General features: G+C 42.1%; 1 protein-coding gene across 1 annotated transcript; it reads left to right on the top strand.

Annotated features, from left to right (window-relative positions):
- Nucleotides 1–1,733: 1,733 nt before the first annotated feature.
- On the top strand, nt 1,734–23,693 carry EDNRA (endothelin receptor type A). The gene is made up of 8 exons (XM_063415011.1): nt 1,734–1,973; nt 4,952–5,450; nt 11,844–11,971; nt 14,032–14,230; nt 17,904–18,056; nt 20,592–20,725; nt 21,100–21,208; nt 21,771–23,693. Exons 2-8 carry the CDS (start codon nt 5,049–5,051, stop codon nt 21,909–21,911), a joined length of 1,266 nt encoding a protein of 421 aa, XP_063271081.1. The 5' UTR covers nt 1,734–1,973; nt 4,952–5,048; the 3' UTR covers nt 21,912–23,693.
- Nucleotides 23,694–27,641: the final 3,948 nt, after the last annotated feature.

Raw genomic sequence — 27,641 nt, 5'->3', positions numbered from 1 at the left:
AATTGAGCTTTAGACATCTAGAAGATTAAAGACAAAACAAAGGTTCATTTAAAAATTCAGCAACAGTAAAAATAACAAAGAACATGGATCAGTAATTTCTAATAGCTAATAATACTTCTGTGGGTTGGCAGTAGAAGAAGCGCTCATAAAGGCTGTCTAGAAATAGATCTTAACCAGCATAGGAAATTTGATGATTTCATTACATTTATTTCATGTAACAGTAAATATAGATATGCATGGAATCACGCTATTATGAATTGGAAGAACAAATGTGTTTCAATGAGATCAGAAATATGCTTTTCAGCTTTGTTTTGCCTTTTTTTTACAGCTGTAATTGTTTAGACATAAAGGTCAAGCGATCCCAGGAAAGGAATTGGGTCTTACCAATGTTTAGAGAACACACAAGATTTTAGGATTGCTTTCAATAAAGCACTCCACAAAGTGCACACAGTCTTAAAGAACAGCTTTTCCAGCTCTTCAATGGTTTTTCCAACAAGCTACCTTGAAGATGGTTCTTGACAAAGCAAATCACTAACACTAAGCAGGTATGACCAAACTGTAAAGAATTTTTTTAGTAGTACATGGATAATTTAGTGGCTTATCAGCATTTTTTTCTATTTCACAGCAACTTTAGATTTTGAATTAGACTTTCTACCCAAATTGCAAACAGTAGGCTCCTTGTGATTCCCAGCCTGAACGTGTACGTTCCTTCAAAGCCCCTCTGCCCTGACGCTTCATTTAACTGAGGTAACTTTCTAGAAGTAATAAAACACTGCTCATCCAGTCGATTCACATGCTGGTTCTTCCTGTTCAAGGTTTATCAGATGATTTCAAGCATATTACAGAATCATACTTTTAACTATGCAAAACTGAAGAAGTTAAAAAATTTTCCCAGGGGATTTAGTGCCAGATATTTTAATTCCTCAGGCCACTAGCATCTAATTTTCTATTGTTCTTATCAGTCTGCTTTTGCGGTTTTAGGACGACATATTTCTACATCTTATTTAGGAAGGTTGCCTTTTTTATTCAGAAGAAGCCCATATATGTTTAGAAAATAATGTCTGTGGTACAAGCAGATGAAAACTTGCCAGGAAATGAAAAACCTGAAATGATTCAACAAAAGACTCAAAATTTCATCAACTTGCTAGCGTGAAAGAAGGGATTTTGAAACTCTTTCCTGTACAAGCTGCTCCCTCTGATACACTGGCATTTTTTCTCATTGTGGGAAAATATTGTTAGGTATAAGTGAACTTTCCACTTTTTCTGATAAAAATTTTTTGCACCTCTGTCTTGACCAACGAACAGTAATAGGAAAGATAGGAAGTACAGAAAATGCCACACTCTTATTATCCTTGTAAATGCAACTAAAGCAAGGTGTGTCCTGGATGGATCAGAGAAATTTTCACTCGGGAGCAGTTTCTGTTTACGGATCCAGCGTTTTTGAAACTCTCACACAATTTTCCTGATTGTCTCAGAGTGTGATCCCGGCAGCCCCGAGGCACAGACGAAGCATTAGCGGTGTATTTAATCAGATTTCCGTCCTGCTCACGGCTCGATCCGTGCGGTGGGATCAGGTAGGGAGCCTTGCTGAGAACCCTGCGTGCCAGCAGCAGCAGCTACAGCGGGGGCTGTGCTTCGGAGGAGCCCAGCAAAGCACCGCGCTCGGTTTCAGGCAGGAAGGAGTTAAAGAGCTGCGTGCTCCCCTGTGCCCGGAGGCTGCCTTTGTGTTCAGCATTGGCAGGGGCTCCGCTCGGCCGGGAGGTTTGTTTTAACTGGGGGAGGGGGCACAGAACAGGGGACGCTCCGGCTTCTTCAGTCTGTCTCTGTCGTTCACTGATTCGGCGGAGGTGGGGATTCTCTGTTCCACCCAGTCAGACGCGCGCAGGAGGATCTGGAAAGGCTATCCCAGGAAAAGCCACTCCGGAGAAATTCTCCGAGGCGGAGGCGGCGGCGCCAGCAGCCCCAGCATGAGGGTGAGCCGGGCGGGAATGCGCGGGATGCTGCGGGACCGCAGCGCCGGGAATGAGCGGGGAATGAGCGGGGAATGCGCGGGATGCTGCGGAGCTCCGGCGAGGGGAATGCGCGGGATGCTGAGGAGTCCCAGAGCGGGGAAAGCGCGGGGAATGCGCGGGATGCTGCGGAGCCCCGGAGCGGGGAATGCGCGGGATGCTGCGGAGCCCCGGAGCGGGGAATGCGCGGGATGCTGCGGAGCCCTGGAGCGGGGAATGCGCGGGATGCTGCGGAGCCCCGGAGCGGGGAATGCGCGGGATGCTGCGGAGCCCCGGAGCGGGGAATGCGCGGGATGCTGCGGAGCCCCGGCGCGGTGCCACGGCCGGCACAGCCCGGCCCGAGCCGCGGGCACCTTCCGCAGCGCTGGGAACGGCCCCGGGCACTCCGTGCCTGTGGTGCTCCTCTGTGTGCGGTGTGAGACAGGAGAAGGGAGAGACAAGAGACGGGCTCAAGGCAGCCTGGGAACTGCTGTTCCATGAAGTTTAACAGTGTCTGGATCTTGCCGGAGGCTCTGTGCACAGGCTGCAGGGCAGCAGCACTGCTTTGCCGGTGCGTGTTGGAATCGATCCTTCGCTGGCGGTGCAAGGAGCGTTTCCTCTCTCCCGGGAGGAGCAGCAGCTTCCCCGGCAGCGCTGGGAGCAGCCCGCAGAATCCCCCTTGCCGGCGCTGTTCCCTTCAGTGCCTTTCTGCCTTGCTCCGCTTCCTTTGCTCCTGTCCACATCCTGCTTTACGCTCATCGAGCACTGTGAACGCTCTAGCTGGTCTGTAATACTCGGAACGATTTCATTTCCCCTAGTACGGTCTCCAGTGAAGCTCGGCACGGGAATTTTCCTGGCTTGGTAGCCCAGGCAGGTGAGGGATTGAGTTCCGTGAGCCCGCGGCTGCTCCTGCAGCACTGCCGGAGCACAGGTACAGCAAGGCAGGGTGGAGGGAGGCTCCCACACGGACCGGGCACCGAGCACCCGCAGCTACCCAAGGTGAAAAAGGACAATCCCAGATCCCCTCACCACAGAAAGTTATCAGCGAGCCAGTGTGTTCCTCGTACCAGGCAGGCTGCAGTTATATTCTGCAGCAAGATAAATAGTTTAAAAATACGCACAGAGGAATGAAGGGCTGTCAGGAATCTATTAAAAAGTACCCTCAGTAGTTATTTCCAAGTAGTAGTAAGTATAGTAGTTTTATATAAGCCTATTAAAAACTTTCTGGTTTTGCTTCTTAGGGAAAAGTTTCTTCCGGGAGAGGGAAGAGATGGTAACTGGCAATTTTGTTCCCAGCTTTGCATGTTGGCAGCATGACTGCCATGCTGCCATCATGTTTGTATGACACATACATCAAATTTTCACAAAAAGGCTCCCAAAGTAAGGAGGAAACGAATAGAACTACTGAAACGTGGGGCTGTGGGTCTGTTCATAGCTTTATAACATTTACTCGGGAAAGCCACTTAATAAATTTCCCATTTGTAAATTGAGGAACTGTAGTCATAGGAAATAATACAAGTATTAATCCTTGCCTGAAAAGAATTTCAGTCAAACATCTCTGTTGTTCCTGGTAAGATTTAGAAACTTAAAGTGAACTTGAAACTTCTGCTGCCCTGAGATACCCTCATAACCAGCATTTAATTGAATTAATCCAAGAAAGATTTACTATTAAAGTTTGAAATGAAGTCCACGGGAACTCGCAGTTGGCAGTTCCTGATCTCAAACGCAGCAGTCGACTGCAGCAGCCTGTAACACCAGTAAATATTTATACTGTGGATGCTCCACAAGTACTATCAGTAAATTTTCTCCCTCCTCTGGTAAACGTCTTGCTATAAACTCTGATTTAACAGCCCCACAGGGAATGAAATTAAGATTCATTTATTTAAAAGGATCCTCCCAAATACTTTTAGGCGAGTCCCTGGAAATCAAAAAGTTATAAATACTTTATTTTCTACTCTTCTTTTATCAACACTGCAGCACTTTGCCTTGTTTTGCAGATATAAGCCGTGTAAAAAAAGAATCATAATCTTAAATTAAACCAAGGCTTCAGGAAAATGGATTTAAGTGGCATCCCTGGTCTCACTGGAGATTTGGTATCTACAACCCTGTGGCAGCAGTCACGTACTAGGGCAGGACTCTATGATGCTTTCTTCCACACCTGGAAATGTCATGAGTTGTTGCTTAGAATATTAAACCAAGTATTCTTTATCCTTAAAGAGCTTATTTTTTTATTATTGACTTCACTGTGGCTAAGCACTGAGCATGAGTTGCAATTACATTCAGGACCAAATGATAAAGTTTGAAGATATTATCCTGGCCAGAGGTCTATCCTAGGACTATAAAATCCTCCTCCTAATATTTAGGGATTTTGGATCTGGTCCAGATTTTGATTTGAAATACATGTCTTTTCAGTTTTCATTTGAAATCCAGGTAATAAGTCAGACAAAAATAATATAAAGACTAAGTGTTGTAGCACATTAAAAATACTGAGAAAATGGATGGATTTACTACCTTTAATTTTTAATGTAGCGCTTTTGCCTTTCTTTTTCAAGAAAAAAGAATAAGCTCTTATTTTAGCTAAAATACCATTCAGCAGTCTCTGAGGTGGGTCGACTTTCCCTGCAAGACTGTATTTTAAAACAGAACTTCATCCACCTCATTTTTTCCCATCCCTATACAAGTTCTGTCTTAAGTTAGCAGGGATTTTGCGGGATCTCATTTGCGTAAGCTCTCACTTACTTAAGGAATTTTTTGTGTTTGCCTCTTGTCAGACAGGTAATGGGGATAATCAGATTTCAGAGCAGCACAGTGAGTATAAATGTTAATAAACATATATTTATATGTTTATACACATGTGCTGCAGGGGCTGAACTTTCAGATACCCTCCCTAAGTGAGAAACAGGACATGTTGGAGTACCTGTTGTACTGATTATGTGCTCCTTTTCTTTTTTTTTTGCTTACAGTTTGTCTCTGCACGTGAAAAAGTGAGAAGTATCTCACTGAAATATTGAAGAAAAAGCAACCCTTGTATCACTGAATTTGCTCCCTGGGGCCTTCGGAATGGAATCCTTGTGTTTAAGGGTTTCCTTGCTGCTGCTGGTGCCGGGATTTGTGCTCGGTGACAGCCCTGACAGGGACCTTTCCAACCGGAGCGACTCGGGAAATGCTCCCTCCACCTTCTCAGGGATGGAGTCCAGCATTCTCCTCACCACCATCCAGCCGCCCGTGTCCAACCAAACTGTCAAATGCTCCCAGCAGACTAAAATCGCCGAAACCTTCAAATACATCAACACCGTGGTGTCCTGCGCTATTTTCATCATCGGGATGGTTGGGAACGCCACTCTGCTGAGGATCATTTACCAGAACAAGTGCATGAGGAACGGCCCCAACGCGCTGATAGCCAGCCTAGCGCTGGGAGACCTTATCTACATCGTCATTGATATCCCCATCATCGTGTACAAGGTAGGGCAGCGCCATCCGCTCCAGCTGCAGCTCCTCCGAGTGCCCGGGCGGCTCTCTGGGCTTCCCCCTCTGTTTAGCGCTCTTTTGTCAATTAATAGTCCACTCAAGGAAACAGTGCGACTCCTTTTTGTTCTGCAATAACCCCTTTGCTTTCAGGCCTCACTTCCATCAAGAAGTGGTGTATCTCCAATTAAAGACATGCAGCCCCTAGCTCTTAACCAAAGTGTGGCCTCGGGCATTTCCCGGGACATGTTTGGTAGGTTAAAGTCACCTGCAAGGACAAGGGCTGGTGATCCTGTCACATTTTTCAGCTGCTTACAGAATAAGCTGTCTGCCTCTTCTTCCTGCTTGGGTGGACAATATAGACTCCCAGTGCCTCTGTACAAATGTAATATATGCACATAGAGAGAATTTTTTCCCATGAATTAATTCAAATTTTATGATCTGTTTGGATTTGTTTGATTTGTTTGGAACACAAGCCCTGTTAGCAACAGCTGAAGGAGCTGGGGGTGTTTAACCAGAGAAAAGGAGACTCAGGGGTGACCTGATCACTCTGTACAACTCCCTGAAAGGTGGAGTCAGGGGGGAACGGTCCCTTTCTCCAGGCAGCACTGCCAGAAGGAGAGGACACGGTCTGAAGCTGTGCCAAGGGAAATATTGGCTGGATATTAGGAAGAAGTTTTTCACATGAAGTACTGGAATGGCCTGCCCGGGGAGGTGGTGGAGTCACCATCCCTGGATGTGTTTAAGGAAGGACTGGATGTGGCACTGGTGCCATGGTTTAGCTGAGGTGTTGGGCATGGGCTGGACTTGATAATCTTGAAGGTCTCTTCCAGCCTGGTCCTTCTGTGATCCTGTGATATTTTCTATGGTGAAATGCAGCACCTGGTTCTGATCTTCCAGCTGTACAAATTACAGATAAATCATTTCACTTTAACCACAGTGTTTAATGTGCACACCGGGGTAGCAGTTAAGGAAGAGATTTTATATTCTAGGTCTTAATTCAAGATCCACTCTGCCTTTAACTCATGGCTGTTCTTTGGGGAGTGGGAGAAATGTTCCCATCAATGCACAGCTCCTCCCTCATCAGCTTCTCATGCCTGCCTTGCTGCCCTGTGGATTTGAAACAGTGTACAGTACTTAGGGACTCTAGGTTTAAGAGGATATTTTAGTGTGTTTTATGTCTTCATTTCTCAACCAGCTGAACTCTGCTGATAGCAAGGAATTGTTTTGATTGCGCATATCCAGGGCTTACTGGTTCTGCAGTAACTTCTTAGAAATCCTGTCACTCTTTTTAGCAACACACAAAAGCAAACACAGCTGGAAGAATAACAAAAGAAATATTACGCCCAGGGATTGAAAAAATTCCTTTAAACAAATCACCGTGCACATCAGCACACCTTGCAGCTCATTTCCCTGAAGAGGAGCAGGCCAGCTTGAGAAACAGTTTACCTGACACGATGGGAAGATAGCCAACACCACGGAAAGTAATCCTGCTTTGTAAACAGCAAAAATACCACAGGGGAGATGCCTAGAGTTGTTAGGAATGTTTAACTTCTAAGTAGATTTTTGTAATAAATATAAGCATTTTAACAAGAGCCTAAAACTCAGGATTCCTTTTTTACTTGATACAGAATGTTCTGCTGCAAAACCAGGGCATTTGTTTCCTTACTTTTCAGGATCTCTTGAAGTATAATCTATTTTCCCTTGTGTAAAAACTATACATTCCCTTCCATAGCTGCCTGAGCAGGAGAAAAACACTGTAGGCATTCAGTGAATGGCATGAGACCCTTTGCCACTTTCACCTTTACTCAGCAGGGTTAAGATAAGCAAAATAGCAGAAAAAGCTTTGGCAGGGAAATCCAGAGTAAAAAATGTCTTTGATGGTTCTCATGCATCCCCACATAACCTTTCTTCCTTCCAGGAAGAAAACCAGTCAGTCTTTTATCCATCCCAAGTGGAAAAAAGACAGTTCTTGGTTGTAGCAAATCAGGAATGTATTTCCTGCAACAAGAGTTGAAGAGATACAGTGGGATTTCTCTGCCATGCCAGGGTTGTGAATTTAAGTATAAGGAAATAAACAGATGATCCCAAAGCTGGCAGAAGCTTGAACAATCATCTCACCTGTACTCAGTGCTGGTCTCATGCCCTGCATTATAAAAGCTACCCTAGTTCTTTTTTTTTTTCCTCTACTCTTTGTTTTCCTCTAGTCACTGTCCTTTCAAAATGGGAGGTTTTTCACTTCAGCAGTGGGAAGGAATACTCAGAGACAGGCTGTGGTCCTCTGCACTCTCTTTCCTGCAGAGTGGTGGGGCACAGCTGAGTTGTGAAGCAATAAATGGATGAGCTTTGTCCAGCAATGCAATCCTCCCCTGTATATATGGGTTTTAGGAAGAAGGGGCAGGCTTGAAAACGTGCAATGAATTCTTACCCTACGACATTTCATGGGGGCAGAAGGGTCCTGTTTCAGTCACCACAACCAAAATGCCACTGCTGAGGACTCAGTGCATCCTTATTCCTACCTAAGCAATCTCCCAGATCAGAGATAGGTGAGACACTTCAGTCACAATCACCATCTTCTGTCACTTCATGCAGTCAACTCAGTGGTACAGAACTTAGAACTTCTGTGCTGAGCCAGATATCCCCTGGATTCCACCCAAAACATGAGATACCTCATCTGGTCCATGCCTTGAAGCAGACAAGAGCATAAATAACTGTAGAACACAATTTAAGATAGAGTTTTATCAAGACAGCTCAAGATCTCCTAGAGGAAAGTAGCCTTAAAAAAAAAGAAAAATAAAACACCCAGCAAAACCAATGTGCTGATGTAACAAAACCAAAAGAATTTCCCTTATCTTTAATTCTGGGCTATGTGGCAAGGAAAGAGAACCACCCCAGACTCCACTGGTTTTGTAACCCCTGCTCCCCAGTTTGGAGGTGTTGGTCACTCACACAACTGGATCGTATCTATACAGATGAAATCTGCTGGCTGGTCCCTTTCTCCATTACTGCAAAAGTGTAACTAAGCCACAGAATAATGAAGGTATTTCTATTTTTCCTGAAGACAGAATCGAATCTGATTTCTTCCACGGCTGTGGCAGAGTTGTTCCAGCAGTTCCACAGAACATTTCAATGCCATGAACCTCAGGAGAGTGTCCTGGATGGCAGCAGCGTGAGGGGCAAGCTTTGTGTGTGGGGAACAGGGGAGCTCCTGACCTGCACTTGTTGAGCTGAAGGGTTTAACAGAGCAGCTCCGAGCTGGTTCATCTCCAGCACCCAACCAAGTCCATCTATTCTGGGCTGAGCTCCAGGGCCATCCTCTCCCTGCAGGCACAGAATGAGCCTGGCACGGGATAAACCCCGTGGCTGCACAGGAGCATGCACAGGAGCATGCACAGGAGCGTGTACAGGAACATGCACAGGAACATGCACAGGAACATGCACAGGAGCATGTACAGGAGCATGCACAGGAGCATGTACAGGAACATGCACAGGAGCATGTACAGGAGCATGCACAGGGGCATGCACAGGAGCATGCACAGGAGCATGTACAGGAACATGCACGGGAACATGCACAGGAGCATGTACAGGAACATGCACAGGAGCATGTACAGGAACATGCACAGGAGCATGTACAGGAACATGCACAGGAGCATGCACAGGAGCATGCACAGGAGCATGCACAGGAGCATGCACAGGAGCATGCTCTGGCCAGCACTCGTGCTGGGCTTACAACGTTCTCCCTTTCAGACTAAATATAAATTGGGATGCACAGTGGGACTCGATGTTTTGTGCCATACTGAGGGGGGTTAGGAAACAGCAGCAGCAGAATAAAATCAGCGGGGTGACATTTAAAAATCACTGCAAAGGAATGTTCTCAGTGCTGATGTCTTGTTTGTCTTCAGCTGCAGCTCGGGGCACAGAGGCCATATAAAGCAGCAGAGGAGGGAGGATGCTCAGGGAAGCTGTGGCTGTCTGGTCACTTTGCTGAGTTTTTAAAGAGCAGCCTTGATTTCTGATTTCAGTGCAAAAATACGTGTTGACCACGCTCTTTTCTCAGGAATTGCACCACAGGATGAAATTCTCCCAAGCTGCAAAGTACACAAGGGAAAAGTGCGTTTCCTTTTGCCACATGTCTTATTTTGAAACCTCAGAGGTTTTGTAAGTGGGTTTGCAAAAGCACAATCCACTCCCGCAATTCATAGAGAACTGGGACACAAGTAGGACCAATCATTCTGATTTCTTCTATCCTAGAGCCTTGAGAGAAAAACGTAATTTTCTAGAATTTATAATAATTTTGTTTGGATATTAAAATATGCAAAAGAACTCCAAGACAGTAGTTCCAGTTCTTGTATTGTACCTATGTAAATCAGCGTTAATTAAATTAAATTCCTGGGTTCATTTTTAATACAAAATAAATGTATTATTTCCTTCTGAAACTTCTATACCATGCTAGGGCAGAACAGAGGGAAATGGACTTGTTTTGATGCAAAAATTAGTAAAACTAAAGACAGGATCGGATTTGCTGACTAAAGATATCTACAGAAGAAAAAACCTGGCACCTGATCCAAGGGGAAATAATGAATGCATAGCTGATGCAGAGTGATAATGGACTACACCCCCAGAAATGATTGCAAAGTGAATCTTGAAATCAAAAAACCTCCTTTCTGTTCCCAGGGATTTTGATTAAAACCCACTTGAAAAGAATGTCTAATGATTTGGTACCGATATTAGTTCAATTAGTGGCAAGTGTAAGAAACAAAAGGAATAACACACTTTTCATCTCAAAAAAGGATCCTGGGGTGTGGGGTTGAAGCGAACATGCTGCAAGCATGGTAAAGCTTCCCCGGGAGGAGTAATGAGTTAGGGAACCTTTTTCAGGTACAACACTTTTCTTTTTGAAGCTAATATTTGACTTGTAGTGACACAGTTTCGCAGCCACTACAAAGTGCTCGTGCGTTTCTGTTGCTGGTGTGTAGCCACAGTCGGGCCACTGAAATGAAAAAATGAGTAGGGGGCTCTCAGCTGCCTTTTAAAGTGTGATCTGTGGTGATAAATGGGGTTTGGGGCTCTGGTTTGCACAGTGGATTGACAGAAGTCTGCTAGAGCTGCTCTTCCCTGGCAGTGCCATTTATAATTTAGCCTTCCCAGCCCTAGAACTACTCTGATTTTAACCAAACCCAGCCAAGAGTTTGCAGCTGAAATTCCACATGACTACAACATGGTTCAGTTACTATGGGACCTGATCATCCCTTCTTTTATCAACTTTTTTTCTAATAAAAACTAAAACCTCATATGAGAGTTCTAGGCAAAATTCAGAATACGCTCTGCAAACGTTTGTTACACTATTGCAAATCACAAGAACTCAGCATTGTGATGAATGACTATAAAACAGAGGGGGTGCAAAAAATCCACAGCAGGACTATGAGGAGAAGATTCATTCCTACTTAGGTAGAATTTTATGATAAACATCCATACACTACAGCAAAGTTCTCTGAAAAACTCATGCTATGAAAAAACAAAAAGGTAACACCCACCTTAACTGAGATAAAGCCAGATGTGAATTTGAACTTCCCACAGTTAATATTTGCATTGCTAAAGGTGGCGATTATTAGCATGCTTCAATTTAACTCTAATTTAAATAGAAATAAAATGTTTACTTTGAATACTACAGTCCTCAGATAGAACCAGAATTTGTTTTTCTAATTCTACAGCTAGAATACACCCACTTCTACCAGACAAGTGTGTTCCAGGACCTAAGGTTTTACTGAAAAATATTTCTAGTCCTTGTGGTTGTAAAGATAACTCTCAAAACATGAATTTCCTACTGCTGAGAAAGTCTCAGCAGCAGCGACTTAGAGAAGAACAAAATGGTAGAGCAACAGGGAGAAGGTTTGGTGACTTTGTTTTTCAATAGAATTATTCATGAGGGCTGAAATATCCCTCACCTGAATTAAAATGGCTAAGTTAGGGCTCACTACTTTGTATGGACTCAATAATTTTTCATTTATTACACTTACTTACATTAAATGTAATCTGCCATTTTATTGTCAGCACAAGTACAGGGTGATCTTCTGTGACTCTGCAGCCAGTCCTAAATTTAATCATCCTGAATAATTTTGTGTCCTGTATTTTGTGTGTATACTTCCTATCAAAGCTCAGTTCAAATACATGTTCAAAGCTTTAACAGTTATAGCTGCAAATATTACTATTTATATGCTAATTCTTCACAACTGTGCACATGAATGACTACTAATATTTATTATGTAAATGCCTCAGTGGAAATACTGCTCCAAACCTCAGTCACTCACATCTTTCCAATGGAGGCCTTTCTGTTTGGTACTTGCTGGGTTGCTGCTTAAATATTCTGATTGTTTTGTATCTTCTCTTTAGCTCCTTGCTCAGAAGTGGCCTTTTGGGAACACAGAATTTGGACAGTTTCTTTGCAAATTCCTCCCCTTTATCCAGAAGGCGTCAGTGGGAATCACAGTCCTTAACCTGTGTGCCCTTAGTGTGGACAGGTACAGTATGTTTTACATTTTTGGCACTGTTCTTGCACGTGCAGATTTCCTAAATCTGGGAGCATTAAGTGTGGTCTTCTTAGCAGATTACGATATAGATATAACTTAGATTCTGGTCTTTTATATTCTGGCTAATGCCAAGCACCACATTTGTGGCTCAAAGTATAACATTAAGTCCTTGGACTAATGAACTTTACCTATTTTTAAAGGTATTTAAAAGCTCTGGTAAAGCATTATTTCAACTTCTTTTAACAGACATTTTTTTGAGTCTGAGAATTACAAAAAGAATACTATTTCCCAAACAATATCTGCCAAGCATTAAATGAAATCCCAGGGATGGAATAAATCATAGATTGTTAGAGATTGTTAGAGAATCCTGACAGCTGCAGTTTCACTAGATGAGTCAGCTGAAGCTACCTTTTTGTAGATGCACACATATTTTTACAAGGACTGATTTGCTAATCCTCACAACAACCAAATCCTGTTTCCATTTGAGTATAAAGTCTGGTATGGGATCAGTCTCAGACTATTTAATTTCCCCCCTTAGCTTAGACACTTTGCCAAGGACATATTCTTTATCATCTGTTGCTACTCTAGTAAGTGTTTGCAGAGGATGTGTGTTAGAAAACAGATGTATAGAGCCACATTCTGATATTGGCTAACAAGAACTGCACCTAGGTTCAATCACCGTGAAAGCTCAGAGCACCTTCAATAAATTAGGGTGGACACTGGAAACTGGGCACATTAACACAAAATCCCACATCAGCTAAGGCTTGCTCTCTAGAATGGAAAATGAGAAATATGAAATAGTGTGCTGTCACAGCTGGACTGTTTCTGGTCCGCAGGCGAGTTAATTCTTGCTTTAACAAAGCTTCTGAAAGCTCTCTTGTTTGTAATTATTTTGGGTCGCTATTTATTGCATTCTATGACACAGCAAAGGTGGAATCAATTGGCAGAGTGAATCCAGAGCTCCATACTTTTAGTCATTGCTGTCCCTGTTGCAGACTACATCTTTAAGTTAGAACAGGATTATTTTTGCTGTCAGGAGAGCTCCCTGTGCTAACTCCATCCTGTTGTGAAACCCCCCTGGAGTGAGTTCCCTGCATTGAGGTTTAACTGTGCATGCCCAGGGGAACAATGGCCACTCTCACGTGGAGAGGGTTTGAAGAGGCTGACACACAGCCAGCCATTCACCCTTGGAGGAAGCTTGCCTCAGATGCCCCTCAGGCATTTTTAAACTCGAAGTCACGATGGTGACGGCAGTGTGACTCTTTTTCTAAACAGCGCTCGAGTGTGACTAAGGGGAAGGATGTTTCCCTGCCTGAGTTTTTACTCTTGTTTATGTCTTGGGCACAATGATTTTGATGAAGAAATGGGTTGAAGGAGAAAAGTGAAGACAAGGATGTCATTTCATCACTTTGGATAGCACTGCTGCTGCAGCTGAGGTAGCTGAAGGAGATAGATGCTTTGTGTCTGTTAGAATGGCTCTGTGCCTGGAAGCTTTTTTCCCTCTGTTATGGCAAGTTATTTAGTGAAAGGTATAGTCTGTCCTCACAAATCCTGCCTACTTTAATTAGAAATCATCCCTCTGTTATGGCAAGTTATTTACTGAAAGGTATAGTCTGTCCTCACAAATCCTGCCTACTTTAATTAGAAATCATCCCTCTATTATGGCACTTATTTAGTGAAAGGTATAGTCTGTCCTCACAAATCCTGCCTACTTTAATTAGAAATCATCCCTCTGTTATGGCACTTATTTAGTGAAAGGTATAGTCTGTTCTCACAAATCCTGCCTACTTTAGGCAGAATTCCGCCCAATCCCACACCCAAGCAGAAGAGTGATATGAAAAATAGGAGCACTGCTCTCTGCTCTCCACCCCTCAATGTGCCCTATTATGTCCTAGGTAAGTTGACAGCTGGCAGAGGTGCTGGAATAGGCAGAAAAAACGAGTAATGCAAGTGTCAGATGTCAGCTTTAGGATTTTATTGCCATGTGACACTGAACCACGATCTTTTCAGAAGGAACCTGCGGGCTGGAAACCCACGCCTGTCTCTTTCAGGTACAGAGCAGTGGCGTCCTGGAGCCGTGTCCAGGGGATTGGAATCCCCATGATCACTGCTATTGAGATTTTCTCCATTTGGCTTCTGTCCTTCATCCTGGCCATCCCAGAGGCGATTGGCTTTGCTGTGGTGCCTTTCAGGTACAAGGATGCCAGCTACGTTACCTGCATGCTCAAACCCACCAACGATTTCATGTTGGTAAGTAACGTCCTGCCTTGTCTTTTTTGGGACCCACAGCACATGGGCTAGACAATTCAGGCACTGGCTGATAAGAGTTTAGTCATGCATTAAACTATTCTAATGTGTATTGGTGCAAAGAGGATCCTGTGTTCACAGAGACCTGTCTCTGCTTTCAGCCACAGAGATTAAATGGGGCTTTACAGCATTTTCATTTCTTTTCATTTCATTTGCAATTCAGACCTGCCTAAACTACAATCAAGAGATGTACCAGGGTAGCCAGAGCCTTGAAAAGTTCTGAGTTTCAAGGTACAACACCTTGGAGCTTGTAAATGTCAAAACACGTGTTTTACCGTGGTTAGTCATCCCTTTGCATGCAGCAGTCAGCTCTCTTGGCACATGAAGAAAAGGGTGGGGCCATACTAGACGTATTAAAGTCAAATAAAAAATAATCCTTTCGTTTGCAAGAAATGATGACTCCAAAGCTGACAGACCCACACCTCCAGCTAGGTGTTTGTGCAGTGTTAGCTGCAATTAGACACAGAAGCTGGAGAGCAAGAGGAGTGCCTGAGACACTCCAGGCACGTTTCCTGCCCTGCGCTCTGTGCTCCTGCAGATTTAACAGCTCTCAGTGCCCCATCGAGGTCTGCAAAGCAGCTCAGCTGAGGAGGCACTACAGAATCAACAGACTGCTGCATAGGGATGTAGTGCTTTTCCACCTGGCCTCACCATCAGAAAATATCTTGATTTTTAAATGTCTGAATCCAGAGAAAGGCCAAGTACCATTCACCCAGCAATGAAAGAGTAATATTCGGATTTGTTGCAGAGAAGGCAGATAGCACCAGGTCTTAAGTCTTGAGAAAAACCTTGGTGTGTTCTTTTAGACTAGAATTTTTCATAATAGAGTACAAATTTCTCTTTTTTGAATGTCTGGTGTTTCTCCTTTTATTGGACCAGAACATAACTGGGCCTAGAATTGAGAAGGATAGGATAAAGTGGAGCTAGGAATTTTAGCAAATAAAAAGTGTGGATGATTATTTTTTTCAGAGGAACATCCCCAACTTTGGTAGGGTTACACAGACTATAGGGATGGCAAAAAGAGCATGAGATAATTGAAAGAGAAGACAAAAGGAAATCCTGAATTCCCTAATGCAGGTAAAGATGGAGTGGAAGTTCCCAGAGCCTATTATATTTTTTGTTTCTCCACAGCCTATATGACTGTAGATACTGTAGTTATAAGACTGTGATTTATGAATTACACACTGCAGCAAAATTTCCCTTCTCTAATGGCTGTTTTTCTTCTCAAATATGCCTGGACAATCCTCACTTCCTCTCTCCCTAAGAAAAAGAATAGTTTTCCCTTTTCTCAAAAAGTCCAGGTCTTCCATAGTCATGCTAACTTTAATGAGTTCTGTTCTGTTCTTAATGTTCTAAGTAGAATAGCTTGGTTTGTTTTCCTAGCAGAAAGTTGTATCTTTTACTTGCTCAGTATAATTCAGAAGTGCCAATCTCCCCACAGCAGTTTGATTTTTAAGGAAACAAACCAGCAGTTATGTCCAAGCTGAGAGAAAATGTTGGATGTGTCAGGCAAAATGGAGAGCTCTGTGTTTCACTGTGTTGCAAGTACTAACATGAGATTAAAGTGCAAATACCATTTTAACCTTAACTATAGTATTTACTACCACAAACACCACAATAAACAATTACTAAACTTCAGGAAGGATTTATTGTTAGCTTTTGTTTTTAATGGGAGCTTTATTCCTGTTTAAAACTATCTTTGAAAGATTTAAAACATTCATGCTAGACCACAGTTCCCAAGAGGCTGAGTGCACTAGGAAACTTGTTCAAAATGCACATTTCCTGTAGAAAACCAGTTCCATGTGGGCTTTCAAGACAAACAAAAGAATGTCTACTTCTCTTTAATCAACCCATTTTTGTGCTTTGATGTAAGCTTTGTGAAACTCAGATTCCTCAATTAATCATTTACAGACATTTTAGAGGAGGTTTTACGACTCCTCATGCAGAAGTGATGTATTGGTTGGGGCTGTGACACAGACCTCTCGTGTGTTCTCCTCACAGGCAGTGCTTGTGGACCTGGGACACCCACAGGACACGGAGTTTTCCCAATAAATTCACGTACTACACATTTGTTGTGCTGCCCAGCCAGTGGGAGTCTAGTGTGGCTTGGAGGAATTAGTGGAAAAGATAATTGTCTCCATGCATTTGTAATCCTTTTCTCTGTGAAGGAGCAGTAATTGCACTTGCCCTCAGTACAAACTCTTCACATACGAGGCAGATTGTTCTGCTGGTTTTCTGCTGGCCAAAGCTCTGCTCCCAGAGGGGAAATTCTGCCCCCAAGGAAAGGGCAGGAGACTGGAGCCCCTCCTCAGGGAGGAGGCTAATGAGGAGGAGGAGGAAACAAATTAATCAACACAACGGTGTCCCAGAGTGAGGTGGGATTGTGGCCCAGAAACCAGCAGCATAATCTAAACTAGCAAAGTCTGTATGCAGCTGTGTTGGGGCAGAGGGAAAAAAAAATCAAAAGCATTCCCTTTTTTTAAAAAAATCAACTTTCTAATGTAACTGAAGTAGATTTTTAAAGTAACATTATTAAACAGCAGTATATGAATTGTATCAACTTCTTCTCATCTTTCGAAGTTTAGTGCTGTTTGTTTTTAAATGTAAACACGATGTCAGAAGTTTGAGTTTTTCAAACAGGATTCATAAAATCCTCAGGCATAAGAATTTTGACATTGGGTGTGGGAACTGTGATGTTACGAGAGCACATCCTCTAGGAACAAACAAGCTGGGGAAAAGAGTGACACATCCCCTTTAAACTAATAACCTAGACACAGGAAGTATTTGAAATGCCATATTTCAGTGCATACTTCTGGCTGAGCATAAAAGTTAAAAACCAAGATACAGAATTTTTTGAAGTCTGAAAACACCATCCTCCACAAAAAAAGCTATTTTAAATGTTTTCTCAAACGCAGCATTTCCCACAATATGTAAATGTATTAGCTTACAGCACTGCTTCCATCACAGCTAAAAGTTAAAATTACACAGAGCAAAGTGCTGCTGTTCCATCCATAGCTCAGTGTCCTGTCACAAAAGGCAAATGGGGGAATTTGCAATCAAGGGGTTAAAAGTAATGTACCACTGGAAGCCATCCTGAGCTTTGCACATATCACACAAACACTTATGAAGTGGCTCCTATCTGCCAGGACATAAGCAAACCAACTGCCAACCTTTTCACTGATAACAAAAGGTGATTAAACTTACAAGACATTTTGAATTTTCCTTTTTTGGAATCAGGACAGAAGCTGTAGAGGTAAATGGCATTTCCCGAGACAGGCTTTTAGTGAGATTCGTTATCTCAGGCTGACACTGTTTACATTTTGGCGTGCCTTTTTCATGCAGCTGTATTCCACTTTTCATGAATGAATATAAATGTTCAGAAAGCAAAATCCAAAAAAAAAAATTAACTCCAACCCAAGACAGATTGCAACAAAGGTACAGGCAGGCTATCTGTAAATCTGAACACTGCCACAATTCCTATTTTGATGTTGGTCAAAAGAGATCAACAATAAGCAGACAGATACCAGTGTACTGTCATGCTTTTCCAAGACCTTTCTGTGGTATTTTACATTGAATCATAAGAAAATATCTGCTCTTTTCTTTTCCTTATCCACAGTTCTACAAAGATGCAAAGGATTGGTGGCTGTTTGGTTTCTATTTCTGCATGCCACTGGCATGTACTGCCATCTTTTATACACTAATGACTTGTGAAATGTTAAACAGAAGAAACAGCAACTTGAGAATTGCTCTCAGTGAACACCTGAAGCAGGTAAATATATTAGAAACACCAATGCTTGAAAGTATTGTTCTTCTCTCTGTGGGTTACTTTAGAAATATTTCAAAGCGTACTTGAATACAGGAAATGACAGAAGTAGAAAGAGAGGATTTGGGTTATTTGTGATGTTAAGGCATTCACATTTAAACCTGGAACAAAAGACTAAATCATAGTATAAGGAGGCATTAAAGACAGTATGCTCTGCAAACTAACCCTTTTGTTTCTTATTTTGACAGTTGTGCCTTCCTTCTCTTTAACCTCAAATCACTACTGGCTAAATGCCTTGAAATTTAACTACAAAGATTTGCCAAAAATTGTTTCTTTTTCTGTATAAAGACATGACTCCATGGGTCCTCCCTCCTTTTGGCACTCTTTGATATGTAACTGAAGGTTCATACAAAAAGCAATTCCATTGCCTTTATATATTGTAGAATAACCCAGTTTAGCAAAGAGGGGATTTTGTTTCTCAGGGTTACTGCAGTGTTGCAGTAGCACTGCTGTAGCTGCTTTGAAAAGAGCAAGAGGAGAAGAGAACAAACAAATGATCACAGAACAAAGTCGCTCACGGAACCGTCAGGTCTCTGCTGGTTTGGCAGCACTGGCTGATGCTTAATGCTTAACTGAAATTTTAAAAACAATCTGGAGCTTTTCCCCTGCGTTAACATCAGCCCCTCAAATTCCACTCTTTCCGCTTCCATGCTGACAGATGTGAATCTCTAAAGCAGTCCTCTCTGCCTCAGAGTGGGTTCCCACAGAGGTTCCTCTTCTCCTGGCTCATTCCAGATCAGGGCTGACTGAAAAATCCTCCCCTTGTGCAGATTCTCCAATTTTCCCCTCATCAGGCCCTGGGACTGCACCACAGTGTGTCCTAGGGCCACACACAGGCTACTCCACCCAGTAGAACTGGAGTGGTATGTACTGGGAGCTGGGGGAATCCACCCTTTCCCATCCTAAAATGCAACGCCCACCAGGCTTCTCACACTGGCTGCTGCAGGAAGACTTCATGCCACAATTTACAAATGCTTGTCTTTTTAACTCTCACCTTTTGCCTTCCTTCCTTCCTTCCTTCCTTCCTTCCTTCCTTCCTTCCTTCCTTCCTTCCTTCCTTCCTTCCTTCCTTCCTTCCTTCCTTCCTTCCTTCCTTCCTTCCTTCCTTCCTTCCTTCCTTCCTTCCTTCCTTCCTTCCTTCCTTCCTTCCTTCCTTCCTTCCTTCCTTCCTTCCTTCCTTCCTTCCTTCCTTCCTTCCTTCCTTCCTTCCTTCCTTCCTTCCTTCCTTCCTTCCTTCCTTCCTTCCTTCCTTCCTTCCTTCCTTCCTTCCTTCCTTCCTTCCTTCCTTCCTTCCTTCCTTCCTTCCTTCCTTCCTTCCTTCCTTCCTTCCTTCCTTCCTTCCTTCCTTCCTTCCTTCCTTCCTTCCTTCCTTCCTTCCTTCCTTCCTTCCTTCCTTCCTTCCTTCCTTCCTTCCTTCCTTCCTTCCTTCCTTCCTTCCTTCCTTCCTTCCTTCCTTCCTTCCTTCCTTCCTTCCTTCCTTCCTTCCTTCCTTCCTTCCTTCCTTCCTTCCTTCCTTCCTTCCTTCCTTCCTTCCTTCCTTCCTTCCTTCCTTCCTTCCTTCCTTCCTTCCTTCCTTCCTTCCTTCCTTCCTTCCTTCCTTCCTTCCTTCCTTCCTTCCTTCCTTCCTTCCTTCCTTCCTTCCTTCCTTCCTTCCTTCCTTCCTTCCTTCCTTCCTTCCTTCCTCCCTCCCTCCCTCCCTCCCTCCCTCCCTCCCTCCCTTCCTCCCTTCCCCTTTCCTTCCCCATATCCTTGTCCACATTAATCACAATTCTTTTCATACTTTGATAAAAGCTGCTCTAATTAAAAAGATGAAACTATAATGGTCATATTCAAAAACTAAACACTGTCATCACTCATTTCCAGTTCTTTCAAGACAGAGCCTTGCAGAGCTTGTCACTGTTACATTACAGTGGAATCCTTACCCCTTCATATGCTTCTCTTTATCAAACCCATGCCTACTAAACATTGCCAAAAATCCACTAAAACATCTGTAACTCCCTAGAGCCACATAAAATACCCATCACATTGCAATTATTTCCTAAGTATTACAAGATTAAGTGGTAATAGCAACATTCCTAAAATGTTTGCGGAGGAACTGTTTACCTGAGAACATCAAGATCTCACAGTAAGGATCACACGGCAAAATCAAGATACTGGCCAGTGTCCCTTTACAGAACAATGTATCAGAGAGAATCCTGCAGTATTCCAGCAATGGAATACCTGGCAACAGGTATTTGAATTCCAGAATTCCAGGCAATACCTGTGTGCCCAGCTGCTCCAGCCTCAGTGGTGGGCAGGTTCTGCTGAGGAACATGACAAACCCCATAACAAAAGAGCATCCATCAGGCAGTCTGGAACTTCACTTTGGGAATCCTTTCATAATTTACCTCGATTACTGACTTTGCTGCCAACATTACTGACTCCAATCACCTGCCAGGATGAACTGGGCACTCAGTATTCATTCTTATCTCCTCTGTCTAGCGCCGAGAAGTTGCCAAGACAGTTTTCTGCTTAGTGGTGATTTTTGCTCTCTGCTGGTTCCCCCTCCATCTGAGCCGGATTTTGAAGAAAATGGTATACAATGAAAAAGACCCCAGCAGATGTGAACTGCTCAGGTACTTCATTTCCTGTGCCAACAGTTTGTACTGAAAAAATATTCTTAGCTGCATGTTTATAATTTCTATGAGGGATGTCACTGTGCAATGCAGCTGTGGTGCTTATTAATTTTAAGCTGCACCCACTTTTAGCAGTTTCAGTTTTAATGGGGTAGCGTAATTTAAACAAATGTTGTCTGTCATAATTTCAATCACTTTGCTCTGGATTTTTTGACCATCTGTGAGCCAGGCTATCATAGACATGGCATGGTACAAGATTAGACTGAGTTAGGTAAGAGAGAATTAGTTTGTGTGACAGAAGAAGCTGTAACCACAAGGAACACGGGTGCTTCTGTACTTATGAACTGTTTCAATGTTTTTTTCCTCTTGCCTAGTTTCTTGTTGCCCTTGGATTACATCAGCATCAACCTGGCAACCATGAACTCTTGTATAAATCCCATAGCTCTGTATTTTGTGAGCAAGAAGTTTAAAAACTGTTTCCAGGTAAGCTTTTCTTGGTAAGATTTTATGTCCAGTTAAACTAACTGTATTGAACCACTTGGCTGTTATCTATTTTTAACAGCTCGGAAAAGAGGCATGCAAAGGAATGAAAATATAAATTGTGTGGTTTAGCAGCTGGAAGTTCACATAACACATGTACCAAGCTGAAAGTGAAACTATCCACTTTATCTGAAATACTAAACCAATAAATAAGTTTGACATAGTCCTCATTAGTGTAAACTGAGATGGACATGTTCTTGTAAATACTATTTATCTGCATGTGACATGCACATGAAATAGAAAAAAATTTTCCCTTTTCATACTGTGAAAGTTTTTGTAAATAAGAGGCACAGGCTGGCCCTAATTTACTGCAATTGTGAGGTTCAATCACAAATATCATTTATGTCCTAGGATAAAAATTTCCCTGAATATAGCTAGCACTCCCTTCAGCTAGAATTATCTGTCATTTCTGAATGAAAAATGCGGCTGGCAATCTGCATAGAACCGAGAGATTTGTCTTAACTTTTATTTATTTATTGTTTGTTTGTTTTTTATTCATTTTCAGTCCTGTCTTTGCTGTTGCTGCTCCCAGTCTAAGAGTTTGGTGACTTCAGTGCCCATGAACGGAACAAGCATTCAGTGGAAAAACCAAGAACTAAACAATCACAATACAGACCGAAGCAGCCATAAAGACAGCATAAACTGAAAATTAAGGATTCTCACACCATTTCAGAATAAACAGGAAAAGTCACTACAAAGCTTTTACACCAGGAAGCCCAGTGACTGTTCCACACAAATTCAGACATGTGCACCATTGTACCCAGTTCCAGAGGTGACTGAGGGATGGAGTGAGTGTAACTGTGATGTTCTGTGAACTGAGATCCACTGGATGGTGAATCTGCCTCTGACAAGGATGTGGATGTGATTATGACACAAAACAACTGGCTGGAAATGCACAGGTGGCTTTGCTGTTCTGAGGCTGGCAGGAACTGTGCAGTGTCTGTGACTGGCACAATAAAATCCTTTTACCTGACTGTCACCTCGAATTATTCACTCTGGAACTTTTGAGAAGATATCAAAATGGAATCTATCTGTGACTGCATTTTCCTCTCTGCCTATTTGTCTTTTAAGTTCTCTTTCTGTGGTGGATAAAGTCCAAGCACCAGTTTGTTTTGCATGTTGTTGTTTTTGCTGTTTTTCGGGTTTATGTTGGAAAATGTTTTGGTCCATGCCAGCATTTTACTCACTTATGTTACAGTGGATCGGGACATTGGCTGGGCAGTTCACATGTGTAGCACTTCAGTATTCAAACATAGGAAGAGACCATTTAAACAGCATCAACATTTGGCACTTAAGCACAGATTAATACCAAAAAAAAGAGGTATTAATAATACAGTACTATACTGTGTTATTTATTCTAATGCTCTGTACAAAATAAACTGTATCAGTGAAAAGTAAGGAAGATGCTCACAGATGGGCACCTTACAATGTGTTTTTATTAACCTGACATGTTAATTCCTAAACTATCTGAACCTTTTAATCTGTTTAGAATATAGCTGCATTAAATCAGTTGAAATGAGGGTCAGTGGAACATAGTGAAACTTTATTAAAGCTGCCCACAGCATTCTGAGATATGGTTATTCTCAGAGCAGCTATTTATGCGCTCTATTTTCACATTGTGAACATGAGGTTATAGTCAGAATGAATGTGGAAATGTGGAATTCCATCCAGCTGGATGTGCAGAAGGATATTTTGTGCCTTTTTTCTTACAGAGTTCTCTGTCTTTCACAACACTCAAAGATTTTAATGGGTTTAATAGGTTATCAGCATTGTTACCCATACAAGTGCTATTAACAATATATAGAAACTATTGCTTTCATATATGTAAACTGATGATTTCCTTATTATTTCCATCCATTAAGGCTACATGGCAAGAGATTCCTGGTTTGCCTATAAAATTTTTAACAGGTAGCCATTCATTAAAAGGTGGAACTCAATAGTGTGGTGTCATATATAATATGTCTCATGCACAAATCTGTTAGGCAATTTATAGCATCTTTTGTGCTAGGCTAAGAAGCAGTAATCAAAATTCCACAAATTTTTAAACATCCTTTTCATTTCCAGTGAAAGATGTAGTCCTGCATAGTTTTATTTAAGAGGTCAAAATGTTAGTGCCTACAGTGACTTCTGCTGCACAAGTTTCCCCAATGTTTACATTCACACAAATCTTCTGAAGTATATTTAAAAAAAGGTTCTTTAAATTGATTTGTGTATTTTTTTTTGTGTGCTTTTGTCTCTGTGACATATATGCGTGTATAAATACATATAAATCTATGTTGATGTGTTATAAACCAAAATACAGCCTTCTGACAGTGCTCTGTGGTAGTGCCTAAGAGCACGGCATGGAATGAGACTTGGCTCAGTTTCACTTTAAATCATTTCATCCTCAAACTGTATCAGAAATCCCAGTAAATGAGTGACAACGCTGTCCTTTGAGAGGATTGAGTTACTCTTTACATCCTGAAACCTTCCCTGCTGCTTTGACTGAACATATCAAGGAGATGATAAAGGCAAACAGAAAAAAGACATGAGGAATGGATTTAAGTTGTGAATTGCTCCTTCTTTATTTCAAGGCAGGAGAAAGCTTTGTGTGCATTCCCCTTTTCAGCTGTTTAGCTTGTGGCTAGATGAACCAAAAAACTTCATCCACCTGCAAAGCAGTAATGTGATTGCTCAGAGCCATTATTTCTATCCTTCTACAAAAGACAGGGAGCAATAGAGACCATCTGTATCAATTTAGGGTTCTTGACTTCTACCAAAAAAGCTCCATCTGCCTGCAAAAGCTCCAGACTGTGAAATGGGCCACTTTTATGCTTTACAAGCACTGAGGCAAACCATGAGTGAGGAAAACTTGCAATTTTTCCTCCCAGCACTGACATTTCCAACACCTCTTGCCTTCAGCCCCAGAGCTGGCTCTGTTATGTGGCAGAGATATGTGAACCTGCACACACAAAGCATCCTGTAAACCAGGTCAGCCTAGGTGAAAGACTGACCTTAGCAGCGGCATTAAAAAATACAGAACTTTTTAACTAAGGAAAAGAAGAGGGTGAATTATCTACCAGAAGTGAGGGGTAGATAATTCACCCTGTGAGGGGTACTTTGTAGAATCCTTTGGGATTATTGCTGTGAGTTTACTTAGGGATCAGAGCCTGCAAAAACTGCCTGGTGACCTGCATTCCATTTCTGCAGCCTGTGGAAGGACAGGGAGAGTTAAAATAACAGTGACAAGCGAGGTCCTGGGAGGTCTCAGACTCTTTTTTGCCATGTTTGCTTTTTTGTATTTTTGCTGGTGGCTGCTGCTCTCCCTCACAAACCATTGTAAGAACAAAGGGTGTTGTGATGTGGCAGCTGCAGTGAGGCTGGGGAAATGCTGCTGAAAAACTTCCCAAGGTACTTCTTTCATTCTCTCCCCTTCTTCCCACTGAGAATGGTAAATATTCCTCCCAGTACAGTATCTCCCCTCAGTTCTGAAAAAAGCTGTCTTTCACAAAGAACCAACAAAAGTATTCCACAATTCTGGTGTCACACAGAAGCTGCTTTCTCTTTTACATCAGTACAACTTTCCACAAGTATCCTTCCATTCTCTCCTTATTTTACAGATGTTTTTAATCTTGCTGTTTGCATTCATCTCAACTGAACCAAGCCTAGCTTTTCTCTGCAGATAACAGGGTCTGTTCCACAAGCTCCAGATTAACTTCAGAAACTTTTTGTCTGTTCATCATAATCAAAATCCATCTAACTGTCACATTCCTCTTTTTTTTTTTTTTTTGTGGACTTCAGAATTCCCAACTTTTGTCAGACCACACAGTGTAAATTTTCATTGACCCTTCTTAACTTAGGTTTAGAATACTTCTGTTCTCCTTTTTTTTCAATATGCATTTTTTCAAACTACCTCACTAAATATTTCCTCTCTGGTATATTTTATACTTATTTGCTTCAAGGAGCAGCATACATGGGTTTTTACTTATGTCTATGTCTGTATTTATTTATGTACATATGAAACTGTGCTTCAGACCTGACCTAGCCAGCTTCTGTACATTTAAAAAGTATTTATATAGTTCATCATAATTCTCACCTGAAAAATCCATTAGCTTGGCTCTGAGAAAAGATACTCATTGCTACTCTCATACCTGAATATGTTTATTTTTGATTTTAATACACTCAGTTTCAGGTATTAACCTGTATGTCCCTCCATCCTTCCAAGCCAACTATCAACCTCCAGTCCAATTTCAATAAATTTTACAGAACGGAGTTATCATCATGATGAAGCAACAGAGAATTTCACCAGAACTGCAGGATGGCAGCAAGAACAAAATTCTGCTCACGCTCTTTGCAGAAAATTTCTGAAATGTAGTTCGTGCATAATAATAAATTCACTTGATAGAAAGATGTTACAAACATTACAGATGCAGAAAAAGCCTTGATCAGAGCATGCAACTTGTAAGACATCTGAGAAATCAAACCACAACCCACAAATTCTTGGAAGCCAGAGTTTGTAAGTTCCCTTGCTTGTGGAATTACTTGCTGCTTCTTTTTATTTTCCTGCCTCTCTTTCATCATTTACATACTTACTGCAATCTCGATACTATATAATTTGATTCTGTGAAGCCTTGTGGGTTTCAGGGTGTGAGAAGATACGGTACAAATTCAAATTCTGCTGCGTTTGTATGAACAGATGCCTGCTCAAATGTCCCCGAGGCATTTTCATTAGAGAAAACACCGGGACTGCATGCTAAAACTGCCTTGTAAAGGTTCTTCCACACAATCAGAGCTGCAATTATTGTCTCAGCTAAGTACTCCTAATTTACACTCCTCACTCTTTCAAAGACTAAATAAAGGCAATTCTCCAAAAGTTTACACACCAGAAGCAGCTTCAAGTTGCATAGAAGGAAAAAAAGAAAAAAAAGACACCAAACCCAAGCATGTTTAAAATGTGGCTCTAAGGGAAATGCAGCTTATCATTAGCCCAAGTGTGGGAAAGGAAGATATGAACTAAATAAAAAAGTGTAGGTCATCTCCAGTTTCTCTAAAGGAAGATGAAATGAATTGACCTCTCCTATCTGGTCTGGAATCAGTTTTTCCCCTGTACAAACACCACTGCATCTGAACTGAGCTGTCACTTGAGTCACAGCCTTGCAGCCCTGTTAATTACAGGAGCTTATTATTACAACAATAAAGCTCAGCAGAGGAAGTGTTACAAGTGGTAAGGAAATAACCCAACCTGAACTTGAGCAGCTCTCTGCCCACACTGCTGAGAGTAACTGAGTATCTGCCAACCACTCTGAAATCAGATTTGGTGCCTCTTTACCTCAGCCTCACAGTCTTAGTCCTTGGGAGCAAAAAGATTGAGAAGTTCCTGCCTCAAGCATCCAGAACTCTTAAAGAGAAGCTGTGTCCTCCTCCCTGCTCAGGCAAATATTGGGAAAGCACCAGTGACTGGAATATCCTCACACCACGTAGCCCTGCCATGCCTGCTGCAATTATGCAGATCGGTTTTACTGAACCAATTCTGGCCCACACTGAAATCAATGTTAGATTTTATGGACATGTTATAGCATGAGCACATGTCTCAAAAATGTAGTGATCCTGTGTCAGAGGAATCACGGATCAATACTTATTACTGCAGGGGATGCTGCACTCCTGAAGAATTCCAGATTACAAAAATATCTCTGTGGGAGCTTACCCTGCTGAGTTGAACTGAAAAGCTTTACAATTCTCCTGATGTGCAGGCCTTTGGGATCTGCCTCCTTTCAGAAAATTTCATGTCCTGTAGCTGATTACATATTTAGCTGTTCTAGGGATGTGTTTTCTAGGCTTTGGGAAAAGAGTTTGCTCTAACTTGACACTCTGTGAGAACTCTCCTGTACTGCCATTTCCACTTTGCAGGTTTTTTGCCACAGGGGTGAGATTTCACAAACATTACTCTGTATGCAAATAAAACAATCAAGTAAAATAATATGGAAAAGGCATTAGATGAAAAATAATTAGATGTCACAAGAAAAGGAGCGCTCTCTAACCTGACACATACCTTATAAACATCCACTTGGTAATAGTAGATGACTTTTTTCCATGTTGTGTCTCAAAACTGAACACAGATAACTAATTTAACACACTGCTTATGCCTCATTTCAAGTGAGGCTGCTCTGCCTTGCCATGCTACCCACAGAACTGGTTAACAGTTCCAGACATGTTAACAACAATTTGTTACAGTGCAAGGGTGCCAAGATGGAAAATAGAAAGGAGTGACCAACCCAAACAAACAATACAATTCAAGAACAATTTTGAGCTCACCAGGGAGCTGAAAATCTATTCCAAATGCTGCTTTAACTGCCTGTTGGATAAATACTTTAATATTTTTTTCCCAAAACGCCTCTCT

This window comes from Prinia subflava, chromosome 18, assembly GCF_021018805.1.
Source record: "Prinia subflava isolate CZ2003 ecotype Zambia chromosome 18, Cam_Psub_1.2, whole genome shotgun sequence".
Taxonomy (NCBI): domain Eukaryota; kingdom Metazoa; phylum Chordata; class Aves; order Passeriformes; family Cisticolidae; genus Prinia; species Prinia subflava.
This window is presented reverse-complemented; position numbering and strand designations above follow the sequence as displayed.